Below are 18,141 nucleotides of genomic sequence, written 5' to 3'. Positions count from 1 at the left end.
TAAACGACTCTCTGCTAATCCAACATCTAGACTAGAAAAAGAGATTTCATGCCTAAGTCAAATCGGTGTAGAAGGAGGCTGGCTCTGTGAAAAAGAAGCACTATTCCTAACAAACAAAGGGCCTACAGTACCAGCGCTATACATTCTTCCTAAGGTACACAAAAACACCACTCAACCACCAGGGAGACCCATAGTGTCAGGATGTAACTCAATACTAAAACCCCATGCCAAATATGCTGATTACTTTATTCGACCATTTGCTGTAGGATCTGAAACTTATATTAAAGACACAACATCAGTCATTAATAAATTGGAAAACCATTCTTTTAACCCAGATGAAGAATATTTGGTCACTAAGGACATAGAAAGCCTGTATACGAACATTCCTCAACTTGAGGCTTTGGCTATATTGGAAGACCTCCTTGACAGTCGTAGCAGACCACATGAAGTACCAACTAACTTCATACTAGAATGTATCAGAATCCCCTTGTGTGAGAATTTCTTCTTATTCGAAAGAAGTTACTATCAACAACTTAAAGGGGTAGCCATGGGGGCAATTTTTGCCCTAGATATTGCTAATATCTATGTTGCAGAATTTGAGAAAAGATTCATTTACCATCCATTGAATCCTTACCTGGCCAACATATCTTGTTGGCTCAGGTATATCGATGACTTTTTTGTCATCTGGAGAGGCAGCAAAGACCTTCTCACCAGCTTTCATCTGTGGCTCAATGAAAGAAATTCTAACCTGTCATTTACCCTTGAAAGTAACAATCATCAGATGAATTTCCTTGACATTACAATCAAAGTCAATGAGGACAATACGTTGTATACAACACTCTACACTAAACCCACGTCCAGAAATACCCTCCTAAAGTATAGCAGCCATCACCCCAAGGCTTTGCGGGATGGCCTGCCCTTTGGCCAATTTCTCCGTTTACGGAGAAATTGTACCAAGAAAACAGATTACTTCAGAGAGGCAAAGATATTAAAAAATAAATTGTCTGAAAGGGGATATCCAAACAAACTCCTTAAACAATCATTGAAGAGAGCATGGTACAATAATCGTGATCTGCTACTCACCAACCATGTCCGTAAAGAAAGTTATCCCCTTGTCTGCGTTACAACCTTCGGTACCATCAGCAATCAACTGAAAAAAAGTAATACTAAAACAATGGCCATTGCTGTCAGAGCTACCTGAATTTAAAGAGAAGCCACTCTTCTCATTCAAACGTGGTCGCAACCTACGGGACAGGCTAGTACATGCATATGAAAATGACAACCAAAACCTTGTTGACAATATGAGACAACTGGTCCCCTTGACAGGGCACTACAAATACAACAAATGTACTGCTTGTGACACCACCAATAATATTAAATCGTTTGATCTTAACGGCAAAACAATGAAGATCAAGAATTTCTCTAATTGTCGTACACAAAATGTGGTGTACTGTATACAATGCCTATGCGGTATGATATACATAGGCAAAACCACGCAAATGATTAAACAAAGAATCCTGCAGTACCAGTCCAGGATCAGGTGTAAAACAGAAAATGCACCCCTTGTGGAACATTTTCTTCACCTAAACCACAATGAAAAGGAGATAAAATGGTGGGTCATAGATGTCATCAAACCAACTATCAGACAACCAAATGTAGACAGACTCCTGACACTAAAAGAAAATCAATGGATCGAGCTTGCCAACAGCGTTAGAAATGGGCTGAATTCCTCGACCGAATGGCACACATTGACCTGCATAACTTGAGATTGCTTTTTTGAGATAGGTACCCAACTGAGTTTCATACATGACAGCATAACATAAACCTTAGGTTAACCGTTAGAATGTGAGCGCAATACAACTGCGACAGGTGGCAGGTGGTATTTAAAATCCATGTTATGTAAAACCCCAGAGTGAAGTATATATAATAAATAATTTTTATTGTATCAGTGCATAAATTTGAAATCTGGATATTGCAAACTTCCTAGTGGAATGTATACAGCGGATAGTCTTATATATGAAATCCATATGAATTATAAGAATGTGCACGCCATGCTATTGCGCCAGCCTGATAAAAAACTTCCAACAATGTGTGTCACACAAGTTTCTGTATCTGTCATGACCTGGATACGAACTGAATGTTAAACTCATTTGCATCACTGAAGTGATAGGCAAGCAGCCGGTCCTTTCTGTTGGCTAGTCCGGTAACAATGTATCCTTTCCTGTTGACAAGTCCGGTAAAAATGTATGCTATACAGCAACTCGATATCTCATACACTGATTTCATTTGAGCTTTGAATATTATTCTGTAGCCTTCACGAATCACGAATTCTAAATCGAGCACATAACAACGCCCGATCCTGTTTTTCGAAATTGACAAAATGAGTTCTGTAATTATGGACAGAAGCGCTGAATAATAATCGGGTGACATTGGGTCTTTGTTAAAACCATACAAATCATGACAAATATTATGTGTGTTTTTTAACCTTAAATACACAGTAACGTGGCTATTCTAAGATGGCCGCCGTCTCTCACAATAAGAAATAACATCAGTCACAAGCAGTACACGTGACTATCACGTTTAACGTGAGGGAAGTATAAATACGCTCTGATTGGCCCAATCCTTTGATCATCTTTGACCCGATGCTGATGAGCCTGTGCGTCCGTTGCTTTATGACTGAGAAGTAAGTAGACAGCATAAATATGCCGAAGTAAATAGGGCCACGCCATATAGTTGGCGTTTATTTAAAATGCTAGAACCGTTTTCTTTAAAACCCTTGTAATGAACGAAGTCGTATAGAACTCTGTAACTTACGAAGTCGTATAGACTCTGGCCACGGCATATAGTTGACGTCTATTTAAAACGCTAGAACCGTTCTCTTTAATACCTTTGTAATGAACGTAGTCATATAGAACTCTATAACTTACGAAGCCGTATCGACTCTGACAATGCTTAAGTAACTTCCCTGACGACAACGATTTAGTGCAATGCGGGTTTCCCACATATGTGCTGAGTGCCTAAACGTGTCAGTTCCTCATACGTACCGTGACTACAAGCCGCTTTTATATTCCGACAATGTGACTTTAGTCCTTCTATCTCACTGCTAGTTACCAGGCATAATACGTAGGACCTCTGACTTAATATGCCAAATTCAATCTTGGCAACATCAAATGTCTTCATTTAGACGAGCATGAGTTAATGTATGCCCGAGATTCACAACTGACTCTGACGAACTAATGTTCTGACCTACTATTCAGAAAATGCTAATACCTGTTCTAGACCAGAGGACAGAATGATGTTATATACTCGCTCAGTTACTTTTTTCATAAATAATCAAACTGTAGCTCTAAGTAAAGCGACCATACATACAATCATGTAAAAGTCCGGCGCTACAAAATATATTTTATTTATTTCAGCATACCCGTACCCTGAAATAAAGAAAAAAATTTGGGTATCTGGATTACCACTAGGAACGCAAACAATAAGGGAAATTTGTTAATTCCCTGAGGTAAAAATTAAAATAATTCTTTGAAATCATAGAGACAAACTAAAAAATCAGTACTATGTATCAGAATAAAAAAGTGAAATTTCTCTTTATTTATATTCGTTTCTCACAGGTTATGAATTCATATGTTGAACTGCAGCTCTGATCATACATAGCGCGTTCTGTTTTTATTATAAGTAAGTTATTCATTGTATCTATTTTGAGCATTATCTCAGATCCAATCTTAAATGTAATCCTGTAAGCCAGCATTCTTTGTCACCACACTGATTAGTTTGTGAAGCTACTTTTTTACATACATTTTTGAAATGTAAATAGTTTATATGTATGTATATAATAAATTGTATAGATTTAATGATTATATGTCAGCAACACTTGGAAAGAATGTTTGTTAATTTCATAATTACATTATTTTATAGGGGTCATCCGTACTACATTAAAATTTACTGTCCTGATGATGGTCCTTGGATAAAACCTTTGAGACCGAAACGTCGACACACCAGTCCATGTCTACACCCTGCATCTGACTATCTGTTTATTTCTAAAAGGAGTCAACTTTCTATTTTATTTACAGACTGGATTGATTTTCTTATGTATTAATGGATTGATTTTGTCGTTTCCTTATACTCAAGATTTATTTGCAATCACTTTGATTATGAACCCTTGCAAAATTTGAATTTGATTTGAAGATATAAATAATAAGTTTCCTTGAAAAACAATTTTCCTGTGTTGCTTCTCTTTTTTCTGAATCTCATTTGTTGAACAGAATTGTTATTTTTAAAAAAAATTGATTTCCTCAGGGCTAGTGTGGTAGCTTCCATGAGGTCTTAAACAGATATCAGTAAACATAACAGTGACTGATTTTTTTCAGCTGATAAGTCTTAGTAATATAGACCCTATCGCACTGTAAAACTTTATTTTTCAAAATAAATCCCTTTCTGTGAGCTTAGAGCAAATTAATATTTTTCCTTTTACCCACTGATTTTTTTTTATTGATTTGGTTGCAAAACATTAATACATACCACTACGATTCAGAACTTGGAAGTGATGCTCCAAACACGTCCTTCGAAATCCCAAATCAGTATTTGGTCGCAAACCAAATTGCGATTTGGTATCAATTTACTGAATCACCATTTGGTGTTTTGTACATTTATAAAATAATTTTTGCAGTCGCAAACGGCACAATTCTTGCGACCTCAAATATGCTCTGTATATCAAGCCCCATGTCTCATGTGTGAAAGTGAAAGAAGCCACTTTGGACTGATGTGTGATTCTTGAGTTAGTTCTGATTTAATTATTACAGTTAGCCTTTTAATACATTTGTAATAGTGTTGGGCATGGCCCGTGCATTTTGGCAAGGACAGTGCCAAAGGAGCATGGGTCAGTTTGCCTCAGACAAGGATTCTTCTTTTCTTCGTCTTCAGTTTGAGGTGGTTTCTCATCATTCACAGGATACTTCAACAGAGGTAGACTTGGAGTAGGTGGCTGATGCTTATTCATGTGTCCTCTTAATAGCTGGTACATGACATATCAAAGCAGCAGATACATTAGTGGGGTGCCAGCTACTGAACAGAGGGACGAGTGCGGAACCCTCTGGGGCTCTACTTGTTTATGGGCTGCATTTGGAGCCAAAGTGGCACATCTTTGATTTAGTGCAAACCCTTCTATTCCGAATTTGTTCAGTCTGGTGTGCAGGAAGTTATCTTCACTTTGTCAAAAGGAGCTAATTAGGTAGGATGAGGATCCCTGGCTGTGCTTAGTTTGTAGAAAATGTAAGTGCCAGGGCCCTTCTCTGGCGTTCACTTCAGCCTGCACCACCCATAGTCCCTGGTGGCGCTACAAATGACATTATCAACACAACAACCAATCATTGCACTCCTACAAGTATGACAATGCAGACTATTCCAGGCCACTAAAAGCTATAATAATGGTATGAGTGCTATGTGTTATTCTTTTTTAATGTATATTGACTTATTAAACACTGCTGTTGTGAATATCTCAAAATTAGACAGACAGCGCCACCATGTGGTGGACTGTCCCTCGAGTCAGTGCTGACAATTAATTGCTGGTGCTGAGCACCGGAAAGCACCGGCTCAAATTAAGTACTAACAGTGTTGCTGTCTTCAGCTATGGTTTGTATGTGATCCCAGGAGCAGATGCGCGAGAGAAAGACGTGGCTGCGGTGCCAGAAGCTCCATATGATATTCTGAGTCTGTGACTGGAGCCGAGCGGAGCCGAGCCAGGCATCTACGCTCTCATAGCAACAAATATCTTACTTGCCCAAGCTGGATGCAGGGATAATTGTATTAAATCGACGTTAGAGGCCCTGGCCTTTAGTTCACATGGCTATTTTAATTGCAGGAAACAGTTTTCTAGTACAGAACAGAATTAGATGCACGGTTTCCTATTTCTATATAAATTATCTCAAAGGCCACATTCAGAGAATGAACTGATTACCACTAATGCATGATTGGTTCAAATCATCCGTGCTTTAGGACCTTGAGCCTAGGGCTCTTGGAGGCTGTGTGCATGTCTCACCTTTCCTCGCGGGGGTTCATTAGTAAATCTTCGGGTATCATAATTGTTCTGAAACGACATCTTCTCCAGCAGCAGTTTTGGAAGGCGCGAAGCTGTCCGTGGAGTAGCAAGAGGAACTATAAATAAACAATGCAAGAAAAAAATGGACATTAGTATGTTGGACATCGTTAAAGAATAGAGAAATATGACTCCTGTTATGAAAATATAGACAGTTTAAGTGCTGAGAGGCGGCATGAAGCAGTCATTGATTGGCACCTAATTATACGGGCCGGAAAACATGGTTCCTTCGTTTGCACCTTCCTGGGCCTCATGCATGTTAATAACACAGGGAGTGGAGAGTGCGCGGGGAATAGCTGAAACTGGGAGTAAGTGCTAGCTGAGCCCTTCACAGCAGGATTTACTTCCCATATCAAGTAACCACTAGTGGTATAAAAGCAGGGATGCAGCAGGTGCAGTGGCACTGGGGTCTTGAGGCCTGAGAGCCCCACTGAATCCTTAATATCGCTCTGTTTTACTAGACGCACAACAATACAGGGCCCATATTTCTCGTTTAAACTCGAGCCTGGGATAAGCCACTGTATGAAACGGCATCTATACCTGCCTCAAAGTAGCAGTCGCTTGCTGTGTCTGAAGATTATTTTTACACATTATTTTTTATGGGAGGGTGCTTCAGAACCAGTGGATTGCAATATGTGGTGCTGGGCTTTCTACAGTTGTTTCATTTAGAAGTAAATTGCACTTCGGATTTTGTGAACAGCCAAAACTTGTAAACCTGCTCAAAAGTGTAAATTACCCAAAAAGTGTAAAGTAACCTTGTGAATCAGGCTCATTGCTGTTAATTGGCAAAGGTGCGTAGGATAGCTATGTCTATGATTGACATGTCAGATCCAAAATATAACAATTAATCATCAAAAGTTTAATACTTGGAGAGAAAGTACCATTGTAACCGCCATATTAATGACAAATATTAAAGCTCATTGCACAGAAATGGCTAAGACCGTACAGTAATTATGGATTCTCAGTAATTCCATTGTAAAGCATGCATAGATACAGTGAAACAGTTGTGTGATCTAGGTTTGAAAGAGATATGAAACACAAATACCAAATCATAGTTAGCAGTCTATGGAATGCCAATATTGACTGAGCCGAACAGAAGATTTTGAAAGCGGGCATTCACGCTGTTTTTGCATAAACCCACATAAATAATTAAAACTCATTACATTATTTGGCTTAATGTTGATGAGATGATTGAAAGTATGCTCCAAAGCCATGTGTGTCTGCCGGTGGGGGAGTATTGAAGATCGTGTGCTGATAGCCCTAATGCCTTTATACGCTGCAGGCATTAACTTCTTTAACTGCCCTACATTATGCACCCATATCTTCTGCTTAGGCGGACAGTTGCCAGGTGGTCAATTAGGACTTCATCAAGCTATCAGCAGTGAGAAATACTGCTGTTTACAAGTTCAGCAGAATAACAAGAGACGTACAGCCCACCAAGTTGTTTAAATGCAGTTGTAGCCACTGGCATTAACTTTTCATAAAAAGCAAATGGCTTTACAGGGGGCAGGTTGGAAAGACAGAATGACAGTGCTGATAAACCCATGTGCAGGAGGCTTATAATGACACACAGATCTGATATATCCTTTTATACTATATTTTTTGCTATTTTGGATTACTGTGAATAACAGTTATTATTGTCACTGTTACCCACTGCAGTGCTTTTCATTGTATCACCCTATTAAGGGTGACTAGTACCCATGCAAGATCTGAATTTGTGACCTGCAGAACACACATAGACGTATGACCTCATTACTCCACTACAGAGAGTACCATGAACTGAATAATATGCAGGCACAACCCCAGTTATTATTAATATTAATATTAATGTTAGTATATTTTAGGTTTAGCAAAAAAACTATTTTGGTAAGTTTAAATAGACTAGACATTAGAAACCAGCACATACTCTTAATTCAATTTTAAAATACAGTGGCACAATAAATAACACGTAGCAGAGCTACATACTTTCATCTCAGAAGTGTTTTTGTAGTACATTAATTCTGGAAATAGAGGGCTGACTGGAAAGCAACATCAATTAAACTTACAGACCAAAAGTCACTAAGGTAATCTCGAAAACACAACCAAGGGGTTGTGTTTTCGAGATCACATTCATAGGGTGTAAACATAACCTTACAAATGTTTTGTGGTACTGATATTAGAATGTAAGATTGTGTAAAAAAATGAATCCCTGAGAACCAAATTTCCCTGTGGAGTATATATTATGGGAAGAAGTAAGGAGAACAATTCCACTTTTATGTTGGTGAAAGAAGACAATGGTATAGTACTCCATAGCATTGGCCAAAATGTAACCATAGTTTTCCGACTTAAAATAACATAACAGGTGGATCTGTAGAGCGGGAGATGACTCCAAATGAGGTCTCTTGGTGTTAGTGAGAGATGACAGATGTCTATTTTTACTCAATATTACTAAGGTTAGCAACCTTTTGAAGATGAAAGGTTGAGTGGGCACCCTGACATTTGAACCTTCAGCCATGGGGTCTAATACAGATCTCTGCAGTGATGCATTTTTCATTGAACCATCAGTCTGACTCAAATGGAATACCGTAGTTTTGATATGATGTTTTGGACTTTTATTACGAGTGGCCTGATAATTTCAATGGGGACGGTATTGGGTTGTGTGGGTTGACCCTTGCTCCACATTTCAACTGGAGATTTCACCACGTTCAACCAGGCAAAGTCTTCGGGAGGGATACTGGGGAAAAGCATACAAACATTGGCACGATGAGTCCATTTTCCAAATCTTATTCCTCAAAAACTCCTAACTGCCATTATATCCCTGTCCCCAAATCTACTGGGACCCCCGATAATTGTAATTCTGGTGTAGGTAATTGACGGCAGTTATCACAGATCCAGCGTAATAAGGGTGTTGTGTTTATTTTATTGTACTGTGTTCCATGTTCTGTGATGCGATCCACGTCTGTGATTCGATTATGGGGTTCCGACAGTGAACGTTGGAGCTGGACGAAAGCAGAAGGGTTTTCCCTTCCTCCTTGCTGCATACCAGTGTTCTGTCAATAAAGAAGTTTTCCTACGTTCACCGTGTCCGGCTCAACTTTACAAGTGGTGACGAGCGAAACACTGGTGAACCCACATTTAATGGAAACTACGAACGTTGATGTTCATGCAGATTAAGTTCTCAAGATTGTTGGTGTTTACTCGTTCAAGAAGAGGAATTTACCACATCGCTTTGCGAGACCGATTCATTGAAGACAAGCTCAGGTCATATCGTTTGCGATTTTAAGGGCTCATGGGGTGTCTGAGGCACCTTACTGTTAAGATTTAACCTTCGGCTTGTTTGAGGGTTGCACCAGCTCGAGCATAGAATCCACATTGGTTCTTTTGAGGCGTTCCAGGCTACTTTGCCGACATTCTGCCTCCGCCTCCATGGAATCTTGGCTGTTGAACTCTGGGGCTACTGGTGAATTCCTGTTGCAGTGCATTGTTGGGCGCATTAATTCTGATGCAGGTCAGGTTGCGTCACCTTGCGTGGCACCATCTTGAAAGATCCAGATTTGCGATGACCTATTATTTGTTGGTTAATGCATATAAGACCATAAATCATGTTCTCACATCAGCGGTCCCACTGGTTGAGGAACAACGGCAATGCGCAGTGACGCGCACACCTTTACTTTGAAAGCTCAGCTGATTTCAGTTATTTTGCCAGTGCACGGTGGTGCACATACCTCAGCATTGAATTATTACATCGGGTGAATCAACGGAAACGCGCCGTGACACGCACACCTTTACTATAGAATTGATGCGACTCAGTATTAGCACACAGTTTGGCACTGAGCCCCTTGAGGTGGGAAGTTTTGTTTTCACGAGGAAATATATATTACAGCTATTTGCCAGGGTTAAAACAGCTGGAAATAACTTACCTCTTCATAATTGTTAATTCTTACAGTGAACTAGTCCCTCTGTTGGGTGAAAAAAAGACACTGTGTGATATCTGTATAGTTTTCCTGGATTATAACACACTATCCAGATATGGCTAGTCAAAATTTTTCCCTACAGCCACCGCAGATCTTTAATCCCGCTGGAGGAAATCCTTGCATGAAATGGACAGAGTGGAAAGCTTATTTCTTGAATTTTATATATACTATTGATGAAGAGTGGAAGATGACACCGGAAAGTAAAAAAAAGGATTTTATTACATTCTGTTGTTCTAGGTGGACTTAAAGCATATAAGGAAATGACAAAAGCCCTAGGGAATGGGGATGTCAATATGTTTGATGCTATTGTGAAGGATTTTGATCATTATTTCGCACCCAAAGTGTACATAGGTATAGTAAGATACATATTCTTCCATAGAAAACAAGAGGTGAATGAGACTGTAGATGAGTATGTGTCTGCTCTTAGGAAGTTGGCTGCTGATTGTAAGTTTGATCATCTGCAAGATCAATGTATCGGAGGCCAGGTAGTGATGCATGCGAAAGATCCTGCCATTCAGGAGAGGTTATGGATCAACTGAGACACTGATTTGAAAGACATTTTAGTCATTGTTAGGAAGGCTGAAAAGTCCAGCCCCAGTGCTAAAATACTTAAGCAAGAATTTAATAAAGTGTCTGAAGTGGTTGTCAGTAAAATCAAAGCAAAGAGCATGATGAAATCCAAGAAAGAATTGGTGAAGAACCAAGAGTTCATCAAAAAGGGGAATTTGAGCTGTTTCCACTGCGGTAGTGCATCACAGTTAGCATCTAGTAGATCCTGTCCTGCTATTAAGCAAAAGTGTTTCAGTTGTGGGGTGGTTGGTCACTTTGCTAAAGTATGTAGGAGGAAGGGGTGCAGGCGAGTGAAGTCTGTAGATGATGCTGAGGGGAGTTCGAGTGATGAGTAGTCCAGTATTGAAAAACTCATCTTAAGATACTGTGGTAATGAAAAACAGAATTCTGTCTCTAAAGAACTGTTTATTTGGAACATTAGTGACAATGGAGATACGCACAGAAAGAAACCATGTTCCATGCTGATTGGTGGTGTTGTTTTGCAAATGTATGTGGACTCCGGGTCTCCTTATACTATTGTGGATGAAGAGACCTAGAAGACTTTATTTGTCAAACGGTTAGGTGACAAATTATTGGAACCCGAAATTGACTCAGAAGGATTTTCTGTTGAAAAAATTGTCATGGTTGGCTATAGATCGTTCATTTTCAAATTTAAAGACCGATAGTCTGTTGGTAAGTTGTATGTCGCAAAAGGACCCGCAGTTTTAGGCTGGAAGGATGAGGGAAATATAGACATTATTTTGAATCCCAACAGCCCTGACCATGTAATGGTTTTAAATGACATTGACTTGCTTTGTGTTGAGATTTTGAAGAAGTTCCCTAAAGTCTTTGCTGGAATTATTGGAAATCTAATTGACTGTGAGCATCGTATTGTGTTAAACCTGATGCATGTCCTAAAATATATAAAGTAAGACATATTCCTGTTTTGTCAAGGAAGGATGAATAAAAAGAATTAGAGTTAGTTGAAGCTAACATTATTGAGCCTATTGAGTCTGCTGAATAGATTTCTCCGATCGTCGTGGCCAGACGTAGTAATGGTAAACTCAGATTGTGCATAGATTTGAGGCATCTCAGTAACAACATTATTGTGAATAGATTTCCCCTTCCTCAGAAATCAAAAGGATGCCAAATGGTTTCATCCATCGACCTGTCTGCTGCATACCACCAGATTACCTTAAGTGAGAAGAGTAACCATATACAGCGTTCATTACTCAATTTGGATGTTTCCAGTATAAGAGGTTACCAATTGGGTTAGCTTCTGCTACTGCAGTTTTTCAAAGACTCATTTAACAGTTTTTAGGTTTCGCCTATTATCATTCGCTTGCGAATGTAATAGGCGAAAATTCAAGGGCTCGATCCACTCGTCAAACCACTGCGGTTTCTTCACAGTGCATGTGAGTCACGTGACCACAAAAGCTGGTCACGTGACCACACAAGCACGCACATCTCCCTAATCCGCAACCAACATTCATTCAAAAACACAGAAACCCCCGCCCCCATCCGGCTTCCCTCCGCGCATCTGCCTGCCACACTTCTCCTCCCCTCGCTCGCAATCCCGCCCCCCCACCAGGCTCTCCTGCCCCCATCCGGCTTTCCTCCGGCCATTTGCCAGGAGCTCTCCCCCGCCCGCAGCTTGTTGTCTTTGCCACTTCTTGTCTTTCGTTCCTTCTTTCTTTTTTTCTTTTCCTGTTTCTTGTGACCTCTTTCTCCCAATGCACCTCTCTCTATTCCTCACCCTTGCTCGTTGTTGCTTTCCGGGTGTTTACTTTCTTCAACCATTAAGTCCTGTATGTAAGTGAATAATACCGCACACCAGATCTCCCTCCGCCGCTCGTATTTCTGATCCAACCCATTCCCCAGACAGCGGCGTGATAAATGGTGGATGCCAACCGCGCACCAACGAGCTGAGTCGTCTGTTCTAATTAATACACCGGGGAGAATGGCAACATACCGCAAACAATGTGATGGGAAGACACTGGCACATGTTGAGGCACACACTGGCACACGTGCTGTAAAACCAAGGCACGGCCAAACACGGAGAACACATGCCCTGCAACGCAGGCACACACAGGCTCCCTCTAACATACACAAGCACAAACCCATTGACACATAAAGAGTCGAGCACACTGGAACAAACACACTGTCACACACCCTGTGAAATAAAGGCGCGGGCACACGCTGGTGCACTGTTACATGAGACCCTGTGCACAGGCACCCTCACTGACAAGCAACCTTTGATATGAAGAAATACACAGGCACATGTTGGCTCACACAAACTAGGACACAGTCTGTGATATGGAGGCACCGGCACATGCTCTCACACACACACACGGGCAAACGCGGTATGAGGGGACATGCCCTCTCTCTCACACACAAATACATTTGCACAGAGACTGGCACGCGCGTTGTGAAAGGAAAACACTGACATAAGTAGGCAGCTGCCACACACAGACAGACATGAACACGTACATGTGCACACACACACACATATCCTTGAAAACTCTACCACGCACACAGGATATGAAGGTACTAACACATGACAAACACACACACATCTGCACACAGGCACTGGCATACACAGAGTGGCATCGTCAAGAGGGCAAGGCACTGGCAGACGCTGTACTTTACACATTTCATACTAGAAATAATAAACACTGCCACTCACAGCGGCACATAAACACTGGCAAATACATACCGGTGCAAGCGTCGGCAAACACACACAGCCGCACAGACAATGGCGCGTGCTCCCTGCACCGCACACAGAGGAGCGGGGCCGAGGCTGTAAGACATCGGCCCGTCACATCTCTGCTCTACCCCGTCCTGCCTGCAGCTTTGGAAGCAGGACAAGCCTCCTTTTCCAAGACACTATGTCTTGTTTAGCGTCTCGATGCCATGTGGTAATCGTGTGCCTTATAAATCTGTCATTTCATTTTATTTGTTTACCCTGGGGTGTCCTTTCATTACCAATAGTGAAAGTGACGACTGTCTGGGAAGATGCTCTTGGCGAGAAGGAGGAGGCCTCCCGACACACAGTAAGGCATCTGGCGCAAGCCTTTCATGGCTCGTGCACGTCTAGCCTGCCCCTGCATCGGTGCTTAATTTGCTAAATAAAAAAGTGCAGGGGGACAGTTTCGTAAGAGACTCCACACTGGTGCTGCTGAACACCACGGTGTCGAAAACCTAGGAAGCCCGAGTTTGATTCCACTTCATGCTTCTTTCTCCCACCGCTCTACATGGTCTGTCTGTCTGTCCATCTTATTCCTGAAGGTTATTTTTCGGTCTGCTTTCTGCCTTTCTCACTGTTATCTTATCTCCTTTCTTTCTCCCCTTCTCTCTGGACAAAGCAGGAACTCGTTCATCCCTGTAAGTGCGAGAGTAGTGTATGTGGTAACCCCTCTACAATTCTCCGCACCTTGACTCCCATCCACAGTGGAGCTAAGGAAGCGTCCTCTGATGGAAAGAAAATGGATGAACAGGACATTTCCTTACAGGCTGATGCCTCTAACAAGCACTGGCGTTGCCAATAGGTTTCGCATTTGGAAAGTTGGAGCTATTGGTTTTGTAAATGGCATTTTATATTTATATATTGTTATTGACAATGCCAATAACGATATATAAATATAAAATGTCATTTACAAAACCAATAGCTCCAACTTTCCAAATGCGAAACCTATTGGCAACGCCAGTGCTTGTTTGGTAAGTGTGATAAAGTGAGCTGTTTCCAGGATGAGATCCTAATTTTTGGATAGGCAAGAACACAGTAGGATTTTAGAGGAAGTTTTGGGAATCCTGGAGCCAAAAATGTTGACGGTAGAATATTCAAAGTGCTAGTTCGCTGTAAAGTCTATCACTTATTTAGGTCACGTCCTTTGTGGTGATGGAGTTTCCACCAAGCCCTTGTTAGTAAGTGGATGCAATTCAGAATGCACCTGACCCAAAGAATAAGGATGAAGTAAGATCATTCCTCGGGTTGATGGAATTTTATTCTAAATTCGTTAAGCATTTTTCTAGTAAAGTTTTTTGCATTAGGCAATTCCTCAAGAACAGTGTCCGAATTTCATGGAGAAAAGAGTACCATCAAGAATTCGAGGATATCAAGAGAGCCATTGTTCAAGCTCCTGCTCTTAAAGGATTTGATCCTGAGTTAGATGACATCGTTACTGTTGATGGTAGTAACAAGGGGCTGGGTGGTGGTTTATCTCAAATCAGTGTTGATGGTAAGGAGAACATAACTGCATTTGCTTTGCATGCCTTGTCTCCTACTGAAGAGAAATTCTCTGTTATTGAGAAAGAAACCTTAGCATATGTTTGGGGCCTGGAACATCTTTGCTCTTTTGTGTGGGGCAAATCTTGTGAAGTATGTAGTGACCACAAACCATTGGTCAAACTCCTAACTACTGGCGGTCTTTTCAACTCATCTGCAAGAATTGCAGGGATGTCTATGCGATTGCAAGATTTCATTTACAAAGTTATATATCTTCTTGGAAAAAAAGTTGAATTGCTGATTTTTTGTCACACATGCCTATTGATTTGCAGGAATGTTCCAGTCATGATTGGGATGATATGCAAATTGCATTAATACATGAGTTTGTGTTGCATAATATCAATGAGGAAGAGTGGGAGAAACAACACGCATTAGATCAAAATTCACAAAAAATATTAGAGTTTGTGGCACGTGGTTGGCTCAAGAATTCAGAGATTCCTAAAGTTTTGAGATCCTTTTGAGAAATATGTCATGAACTTACTGTAATCAAGGGTTTTGTTCTTAGGAGTGACAAAATAGTGCCTCCTAATTATTTGAGATGTGATATTGTGAAGTTGTCATGATGAATATTGTAGGGGATTGTCAAGACCAACCAAAGGGCTAAACAATGGTTTTGGTGGCCTGGAATGGATGTGTACTTTGAGAGGATTGGGAGGGACTGTGTATGGTGTGCAAATTCCGACAAGTCTTTAGTCACTTTAACCTCATCCATGCTCATGACGAGCTCAGCTCGTCATGAGCCACAGTGGCCGTGTGCTCATGACGAGCTGAGCTTGTCATACGGCCAGAACGCTCGCACGCGGGGCTAATTCCCCCGCTGTGCTGAGCGTTCTGAGGAAACGGGTGTGGCCGTGACGAGCTCAGCTCGTCATGAGCACAGCTCCACCGTGCTGCGTCACGAGCTCAGCTCGTCACGAGCACCGGGGCGCTTTGCGCGGCCCCCGCCCCCCAGTACAGCGGGGGAATTAGCCCCGCAGGCAAGGGGTTAAGGCCTAATGTGTGTGAACCCATAATTCCCAATAGCCTTGGCACACCGTGGCTGTGGAGATTATGGGACCTATTGGAGAAGAAGCTAAATATGTTGTAGCTCTCATTGATGTGTTTTCAAGGTGGCCTGGATTGGAAATTGTGAACAAGATAACCTCTGAAGTGGTTTTGAAATTCCTTGATATAGTGTTTATTGAAGGAGGATTACCAGTACAAATTGTATCTGATAATGTATTTCAGTTTGTATCTAATGCTGCTAAAGAATATTATGAAAGAGTGGGTATTAAACACAGGACAACATCCTTGTACAATCCAAGCGGAAATGGTATGATAGAGAGATTCAATAGAGTACTTAAGAATGCTATACAAATGGCTGTCAGGAATGGTGGTAATTAGGACTTTCAGATTTTCAGAACATTATGGATGTACAGAACTACACCTCATCAAGCTTTGGAGCTGTCTCAGTTTGAGGTCATGAGAGGTCGTGGTGCGAGAACAAAATGTAATCCTGAGTGGAGGATGTTGAAGGCTGCTACAAGCATGGTTCCTGTGGAAGTTGTGACATCCAAAATAATCGATAAACATGAGAAATATAAGGAAGCGTTTGATCATAAGCATGGTTCAAAGGGAACATCGATCAAAGCTGGATGTTGGGTTAGGGTAAAAAAAACCTTGGAAGGTAAAGAAAGCTAACAATCAATTTTATTAACCTTTGGAAGTGACGAAGGTGATGGAAAGGTTTGGAATTTAAGAGGGGTGGCTATTTTTCACAAAAGGTTTGATCTGTTGGGAATAGTGGTGGTGATAATATTTGTAGAAATTCTAACACGTGTGCGGATTTTGATTTGGATGAGTGTGTATGTAGATAACACTAGTAATGGTTCTGTAAATAGTTCTGGTAATAGTGCAGGTGTATTTTCTGCTGTAGCTGATTGTGCAGTTGGAAGGATATGTAATGACAATATGGAAAGTGATGGTGTTGGTGATAGTGAAATGGGGAAGATCTAGCCATTGAAGTTTGTTCATAGAGTGTGAGTGTTGAGGAAGACAGGTGTTAGGATGGTCGCAACAGACGTCTGCGTGCTAAACCTAAATGGATGTCAGATTTTATTTATGAAGACATATAGACATATAAGTATTTTTTTTAAATGCGCTTATTTTTTTTTGTAAGAGGGGAAGACGTGTTGTGTTTATTTTATTGTACTGTGTTCCATGTTCTGTGCATGCGATCCAGCTCCTGCTCCACGCCCGGTGATTCGATTCTGGAATTCGGACAGTGGACGTTGGAGCTGGACGAAAGCAGAAGGGGTTCCCCTTCTTCCTTGCTGCATACCAGTGTTTTGTCAATAAAGAAGTTTTCCTAAGCTCACCGTGTCCGGCTCGACTGCGTAATAAAGGATCTTGGGTTAAGTAGTTGTTGTAGAACTTACAAGCAATGCCTGCAACACGGGATGGGGCAGAAGCCTGTTGTTGTCGTCCTTTACTGAATCTTGCCTCAGCACAAAGCTTCAATCAGGCAGAAGGCATTCTGGCACCATCCTCTCTTGCCTTGGTTACCTAAGAAGGAGCTGAAACAGCCTTGGAGACGAAGCGTCAGGCATAAGAAAGACACTTCCCATTGCCATGCACGTAGAGACTCTTCACTGCTGTGACACAAAGACCGCAGTGTGTTGAAGCCCAAACGCTATATAAAATGTGCCCACTGCTCAGGCTCAAAAGCCTACTAAGTCGTTGCAAAGAGGTGTCCCTTTGCATATGAGGAGCACGTTCGAAAATGAACAATATCTGGAACATGTCTCTCTGCCTGAGGAAGGCGAGTCTATGCTGGCATTGTATCTGAAACAGTAATAACAGCTTCTTGTAATACAGAACATGAACCACAGAATTGGATTTGCAGTCCTGTTGTTGTTTAAGGTTTTTTTTGGTCCCTGGCCAAGAAAGATTTTGGGGCTCCCTGATCGTTACAACTTTGAATTTTATTACCCATTTTCTGCCAAAGTCCACGTGATTCGGAACAAACCTTCAGAACTATAGGGTCCACACAAAAACAATTGAAATATGTCTTATCAGGGGCCCATAACGCCTAAGGATGACACTGTAAAGAGAAACAGAGTCAGAAGTAGATGGCGATAAGGAAAGAGGTTGAGATGTAGTTGAGCTAGAGAGACAGTTTACTTTCCCATTGGACCCCTCAGAAGCTGAGGAACCCAGGGCAATTGCCCATTTGCCCATATCTTAATACGTCTCTTCCTATTACATTATATTTAGAA

At 41.2% G+C, this 18,141-nt stretch overlaps 1 protein-coding gene across 1 annotated transcript in view; it reads right to left on the bottom strand.

Annotated features, from left to right (window-relative positions):
- Window positions 1-18,141, bottom strand: part of CIMIP6 (ciliary microtubule inner protein 6) — a 225,813-nt gene that overhangs the window by 20,085 nt on the left and 187,587 nt on the right. Inside the window, exon 4 of the mRNA XM_086925426.1 lies at window positions 6,041-6,156. Within this exon, the coding sequence (XP_086781552.1) occupies window positions 6,041-6,156 (116 nt within the window). The remainder of the gene's footprint in view (window positions 1-6,040; window positions 6,157-18,141) is intronic.

The sequence above is a fragment of the Lissotriton vulgaris genome, chromosome 6 (assembly GCF_964263255.1).
Source record: "Lissotriton vulgaris chromosome 6, aLisVul1.2, whole genome shotgun sequence".
Lineage (NCBI taxonomy): Eukaryota > Metazoa > Chordata > Amphibia > Caudata > Salamandridae > Lissotriton > Lissotriton vulgaris.
Note: the sequence above shows the minus strand (reverse complement) of the source record. Positions and strands in the feature narration are given on the sequence as shown.